Below are 7,525 nucleotides of genomic sequence, written 5' to 3'. Positions count from 1 at the left end.
AGCATAAGTAAATTTTTATAAAATGACCGTGAATTTAGGGATGTCACAAGAAAGAAACTTGAGAATGAGATCTTACCTAGTTCGGCACCAGAGAAGATGACGATGATAGAAATTTTCTTGAATAGAGGAAGATAGATCATGAAAGAATATGTGAAGAGGCTAATGGGGAAGAATAAAGGGATGGGGGTATGAATGGGTCATCAATATTTTTTTTGTATTTTATAAATAGTTATAAGAAATAAATAAATCATAAAAGAAATTAATATTGACAAAATAGACTTTTTATATGCAAAAGGGACTAAAGACGTAATCAAAAGAAGTTATTGGGACTTTCCAAGTGTAAAAAAATAGTTTAAGACCAAACGTGTAATTTTAACGTACCATGGGGACGATTTTAATAACATATTATTATTATTATTATTATTATTATTATTATTATTATTATTATTATTATTATTACAGTTTTAGTTAAATATATCTTATTGGTTTTTAAATTATTTGTGTTTTAGAAAAACTTTGTTTATATATAATTGTATCTTTACTTTTATGAGCGATGATATAATATGTATGGTTCAATAAGTTTTTTTTAACAAATTATATATATATATATATATATATATATATATATATATATATATATATATATATATATATATATATATATATATATATATATATATATATATATATATATATATATATATATATATATATAATCGTAATTTAAAGATATTTTCAGTAACTTATTTTCCTCTGATCAATGTAAATTTTTTTAATTAAATTTCATTTAAAGGCTTAAAATTTTAGGCTCAAATACAAAGTGTTACAACCAAGGTTTTATAAAGCTCCTCATGGTTTTGCCATTTCTCTAAGGCTTGTACTTATTGCCAAATTTTAACAAAATGTCGCAACCTTAATATTTGCCAAAATTTAAAGATTTGAACTAAGGAAAGTTATTTAGAAATTTAATTTGGAGCAAAATAACAACTTTAAAATATTAAATTCATATATATATAAATTAATTTATATTTCTTTAAGCAGACCTCGTTATTAATTAATTTACATCAAATGTATAAACAAACAATATAAATATAAATTTTAAACATAAATATTTTATTTAAAAACGGTAATTTTTTTATTATATAATAACTAATAATAAAATATAATAATTATTTCACCGCAAGAAACTATTCACCAAAAGAGTTATTTATAGTTGCGGCTTTGCGCGGGTACACATCTAGTGTGTGTGTGTGTGTGTGTATATATATATATATATATATATATATATATATATATATATATATATATATTGTGTAGACGTGTGGGCAATGTTATTCTATGAGAATTACTAAGAGAATAAGTTGTTTAGTAAGTTCAAACTCACACAACCATTGTCATTTCCATGCATTCTCATTAATTCTTACTTACTTTTATTCTCATACATTGTTTCACTCATTTTCATTCTTAGAGAATACGACTCAATAAACATTTTGACAACATTCTGACTGAATGAGAATAATAATAATAAAAGTGTATAATAAACTTATAAACAATTTAATTAGTGAGAATGCGTGATAATGACAATAGTTATGTAAGATTGAACGTATTCACATTATCAAACAACATATTTTTTTGTCATTATCACAAAATAACATTTTTCACACGTCCGCATAATAGATGTGAATCTACATTTAAACCTAACTCTCTCTCTCTCTCTCTCTCTCTCTATATATATATATATATATATATATATATATATATATATATATATATATATATATATATATATATATATATATATATATTAAGTCACGCCTTAAAAACGATGTGACTCGCCACGACTTGAAAAAATTTGAGGTTTGACCTTGCTGCCAAGTTACGCCTAACGTTATTTAGAACCTTGGTTACAACTATCCACCTTATGAAGATATACTCTCTTGAATCACGCTTAGAGATTAAAAGTATTATATATATAGTCATACTAAATGAATATAAAAACAGGTAACCTAAAAAAAGATATTAAGAGTTAAATTGTACAATCATACCAAAGTAATTCAATAAACTATATATATAGCAATTACAAAGGAACCACTTGCAACTATTTCCTTTGTCTTTACCAAGGATCTACTTTCGTTGACATTTTGTTTGTCAACTCCAATGAAGTCGATATTAGCAACTTAACAAAACCATGCATGCACTAGGCGACATCTATTAGTCCATAAGCTTAATAATGCCTTAGATATATATTTGCACTAACGTTACAAGTCAGAAAAGCATCCAAAAAGGTGGCTGGTTTGATCACTAGAGTCGAACTCATTGTTATCATGATTGTGGGCGATCAATGGCATGGTTGAATAGGGAAACGAAGAGGGTTTGTTTAATTCGGACCCAAGTAAATTTTCTATGTTCTTCCAATCATTATCATAGTGGTTAAAATCAATTCCACTCTCATAGTCATGATCTTCGTTTGTTGCAAAGCTTCTTGAAGCTGAAGGACTATCGATATTTGAATGTTCAAGTAGGAAGTGATTTGCAGAAAGTTGTTGATCTTGATCATTAAATGGTAGTTTATGTGATACCATGGATTGATTTGAGTGGAAGGATTGCGAGGAATTAAATGTATCATTAATTGGTGGAAGTGGTCTAATATTATTGGTGTTCCGAATGTAGTAACCATTGTTCCAGGGTTCAAACCCTTGTTTTTGAACTGGAGTTGGTTTCTTGAACGCCCGACAAACCACCCAGCCTTCTTCCTGAAATTAATAACATAAAAGAGTTGAGTTTTGATTTAAAGGTCATACACGATATTTAAAGTCTTTTTGCATGTGTTTTCTAATGCGCATCCAAATTTTATAATATTGAAAAAAAGATAAATCTTGGTACACAATTTGTTAAAAATTATCTCAAAAAAATAGAAAGAGAATAACGGTCCGATCAAATGCCTCCCGTAGGTTAACCTCTTTTAGTGGCAAAAGTAGTGGGGTTTCACGAGTTTAAAGTAGGTGCATGCTATCAATTAAGAAGGAATATTGACACTTTAGGAAGCTTTCACATTCAAAACAGCAACCTATACGCCTATAGTCAATAGCTACCCACTCGATCAAAGACAAAAAAACATGAAAACAGCATGCTTTGTCTTCACTGTTTCCATTATCCTAAACAAAGACTAGAACAGAAAAAAAAATCTAAAGGGTTGACTGATCAGGACTCAATATATCTATTTGTTTTCTTGGTGTTTTTTCACCATTCATGAACATTGTGTTTATTTATAGTTAAAGGATTAATTAAAGGATCAATGTAAAGTACTTGCCTGAACGGGAGCATTGTGAGACGATTGGAGGCGATATTCGTGCATAATCCAGTCACTTTTCCGGCCATTGGGTGCACGTCCGTTGTAGAAAACAAGGGTTTTTCTCATTCCGATGATCCTGTCTTTTGATAGCACCGCCTTGTCTCTTCCTGTTGCCTTCCAGAAACCGGCTGAGGTAGCTCTATTGGTCCGTGTGCCTGTAGGGTACTTTCTATCTTTATGACTGAAGAAAAACCACTCGTTTTGTTCTTCGTATCCTAATTTGCACCTCCCTAAGTTTGTATTAAACAACAAAAAAAGAAGTAATTAAATTGCCATATATTTGATATAATATGGTATAGTATTGGTTGAAAAACACTGATCATGTGTATGATGTACGTTTTTTATAGATTATAATAAAGATTTAATCACGTAATTAGTGTGTATGAGAAAGAAAATTGTGATGTGGCTAAGTTAGATCATTCAAAATGCTTTGAACTGTATATAGGTAAAATTTAATGAGGCGTAGGGCATGTTTGGTTTTAAAAGCTTAAAAGTTCTTTTCAAAAAAGTTATAAAAAGTCAGAATTTCCTGACTTTTCTAAAAAAATTGTTTTTCTTTATATTAAAACTTCAAAAGTTATTAGTTTGCCAATCATCTTTTTGTTTTTTTTCTTCTACAAAAAGGACTTTTGGCTGTGAAAAGCTAAGCCAAACACCTCCTTAATGAAAAGTAAAAGGGTGACATAGAATGTATTCAAAAATGGAGTTTAAGGATATATATATATATATATATATATATATATATATATATATATATATATATATATATATATATATATATATATATATATATATATATATATATATATATAGTATTGATAATACTTTTAATTTCAAGTTATCAAACAAAAAAAGGTATACTTCAACAGTAATGTATGAATCATATTTTACTTTCATTATCCAAAAAAAAATAAAATAAAATATTGTTTTATGCTATTTAACTTTTTTTTTGGGTATCTACAGCACTAGCTATTTAAGTTATTAAATAATTATGTATATTAATAGTTAAACTGTTATATGTTTTAGTTATCACACTCTTTAAATTTTATGGCGTTTCATTTTGTATTAATTAAGAATATCATTGTATATTATATTTAATTTTTGATTAATAAATTTGAAACTTGGGCTTTATTTAAATATTTTTTATGCAATGATGTGATAAAGTTTAACACGTTATAGAGGTTGGGAGATAAAGTTTAATAAAGGTAAAATATATGATGATATGATATATAATCAGTAAATTGTTACGAAATTAATTATGTGTAAGCACATTTGCATAAATAAAACCACGCGTCTCTTTGTGACTTTAAAAAACTGAGACTAATTAAAGTGTAAGAACGTGTCGCAAATTGCATTGGATATATGATTTGCAGCAAAAAGAATTTTCCTCCATTTTACGTAAAGCAAAGTAGGGATATGATATTATTGTTTAGTGACAATATTGCTGTCAATTCTTGACATGTTTATGGGTTAAATGAAAATGACCTATTTTCATGTAATGATTTCATGTTGTCTGGAGTGGATTACCTTCAATATCCCAAGGCTCCATTCTGTAAAGATCAATGTCAACAATAACATCAAGATCTATTTGCAGCGACTCGACTTTCCTTTTGAGATAGTATCCCACGAGTTCTTCCTCCGTAGGATGAAATCTGAACCCTGGAGGAACACATGATGACTCCAACTCCATCTATCGATTGATCAATTATATATTCTCTTGATCCTTCTATAAAACAAAATCCAGGAAATAAATTACAAACTGTATTCTTTAAAGCTGCTCACCTTGGAACAAAGAGAGAACAAGAGGTGGTGCATATCATCTTATATAAGATCTAATATAATAGATAGATCGCACATATGGTGAATCGTGAACTACAAACTTAGTAGCCAACTATGGTTGTTACAAATAATTCAGAACCACTCGTGAACAAAAGACCTTATGATTATTATATCATGTGGGACCTATACCAAAGTTTCTTCGTTGTAAAAGGACAAGAAAAATATAATTTGATGTGGTAGTGGGGCCCAGGAAGCAACATAGAAAGAAGGTAAACATACGACATAGAGTATATATGTAAGATAAGCCCAAAACATTGACTTTTTGTTTATAAACAGAAGGGAATAGAAGGTAGGCATGTTATGGTTTCTTTGAGTGCATTCCACTCCATGTTTCCTCATCATAAGGTCATGGATAACCCCACTCCACCCCCATACTCTCCCTATATATCTAAGACCCTTATTATAAACAAATCACCATAACCAACATAAACCATACCATTTCTCTCTCTTAAACCTATAATTCAACACTTTTCATAACCATAATTGGATTGGTTATTCACTTATTGTGTTGTGAGACTCTTTCTCATGTTCCAATGGCAGTTGAAAACAAATAAACCCCATGAAAAATGATGAATATAGAGATTGTCAAACAGATGGATCACATACTCACATTCTATTCGTGTCATTTAATTATGTCTCACTCTTAACCACTAAAAGCATGCATTATTCTACTTAAGATAAGGTTTGGATCCAGAAGCAGACATGATCAAGATAATAAACGCAATGGAACATACATCATATTTATCATAAGTATACGTACGTAGATGGAAACCACGTTTTCAAGAAGCATAATTATTACATAGAAGTTTAGAACCAGTTTGAAACGAAGAAATATGAATGTGTTTGAATATGCTACAAAAATTGTTTTCAATTAGATCAAACCTTCCAAAAAGAAATACCAACGACAATCAAGTACAAGACCCCTGGGTTTTAAAGCTTCGAGCTCAAGCTAGGTAAAGCTCATATATTCATATACATTGATTTGAACCAGAATTCTAAAAAGAAACTGACCTTTTTTGTCTGTTGGTATAAAAAGAAACGACCACCGCGTACGACTTAAGATGATTGGTTTTGCTAGGGTCAAAAAATGTTTTGATTGTCTTGATGTTTGCACCGGAAACGGATGTTAAAGTTCGGTGGTATCTGCAAAGTTGAAGATGATCGAAGTATGCTGCAAGAGGGTACATAAATTACACTATATATACAGAGAAAGAAAGAGAGAGATTGCGCGTGGGGGCAGGGGGTGGCAATGTGGCATTATGGATGAAAGGTCTGTTTTGGACGGCATGACAACATATTTTCACGCCACCCTCTACCGTTATTTTGTGCTTTAAGGTTTCAGTCACCATACATATTTCTATCCAACTTATTTAAAAAAAAAAAAATCTTTCCACACTTAGATGGAAGCCTTTCAAATTGCGTTATAGAAGCTTAATGGTTGAAGTGCTAAAATTTAAACATGAGTTTTAGGATTTAACCTCTAGTACACCTAAAATATAGCTAATGTTCAACGAATGACCTTCCATATAAACTTTGAGTCGGGTTGATGCGGTACAAATCATATTATTTACCATTTTTATAAGCTTTTGAAATTTATTCTTAGTTTTTTTTAACAATCTTCTGATAATTATATTAAAAGACAAAAATGAAATATCTCAATGCTTGTCTTTCTGGTTAATAATTAGGGTATTTATACAAGATGTTAATATTATACTACAATGGAAACATAGATAAACAATAAATACATCAAATACAATATGATATTAACATAATGACTAATAGTCCCTACAGTTGTAATAGGCAGTCTTTGAATGCTTAAACTATCTAAAAAATTGTCAAAGAAAATGCGATGTTAGCCTTTAGTGAAATACCGACAAGCTGCAAGACACAAATTTCACCGCAAGTGACCTTTTCCCGAATGAAGTGGATATCAATTTTGATATATTTTATTTATTGGCACTGAACTAGATTGGCCGTGAGATAGATAGTACAACTTTTATCATAATAAACGATGGTTGTGGTGGTAAGCAGACAACGCAGTTCAAGTAAGAGGTTGGCAACCAACTAGCTTTAAAAACCACTTTTACAACACCTCGATATTTAGCTTCAAGACTTTATATATCTAGAGGTCGATCTTCGTGTATCAAACATCCCCTAATCTTCTTTAGTGTATATGATGTAAGGAGTGGAAACATATATAGAGAGGTGGGGATCAAAGAAAAGTGTAACTTGTAAATATAAGATTTTGCATTTAATCAAGGCATTATATCATAACGAAGTAAATCATGCATATGAAGACAAAATTATGCATTGTGTATAAGATGTCAGGTCGGG

General features: G+C 29.7%; 1 protein-coding gene across 2 annotated transcripts; it reads right to left on the bottom strand.

Annotated features, from left to right (window-relative positions):
- Positions 1–2,023: 2,023 nt before the first annotated feature.
- LOC111904190 (NAC domain-containing protein 30) lies at positions 2,024–6,555 on the bottom strand. 2 transcript variants are annotated; one of them, XM_052767743.1, is made up of 4 exons: positions 6,203–6,555; positions 4,880–5,078; positions 3,307–3,582; positions 2,024–2,749 (listed from the first exon to the last, which is right to left on the bottom strand). In XM_052767743.1, exons 2-4 carry the CDS (start codon positions 5,040–5,042, stop codon positions 2,259–2,261), a joined length of 930 nt encoding a protein of 309 aa, XP_052623703.1. In that variant the 5' UTR covers positions 5,043–5,078; positions 6,203–6,555; the 3' UTR covers positions 2,024–2,258. The 2 variants fall into 2 exon arrangements, with proteins under 2 accessions (XP_052623703.1, XP_052623830.1); XM_052767870.1 differs by lacking the exon at positions 6,203–6,555 and having other exon boundaries at positions 4,880–5,150.
- Between the last annotated feature and the right edge of the window lie 970 nt (positions 6,556–7,525).

The sequence above is a fragment of the Lactuca sativa genome, chromosome 1 (genome assembly GCF_002870075.4).
Source record: "Lactuca sativa cultivar Salinas chromosome 1, Lsat_Salinas_v11, whole genome shotgun sequence".
In the NCBI taxonomy this organism is placed as follows: domain Eukaryota; kingdom Viridiplantae; phylum Streptophyta; class Magnoliopsida; order Asterales; family Asteraceae; genus Lactuca; species Lactuca sativa.
This window is presented reverse-complemented; position numbering and strand designations above follow the sequence as displayed.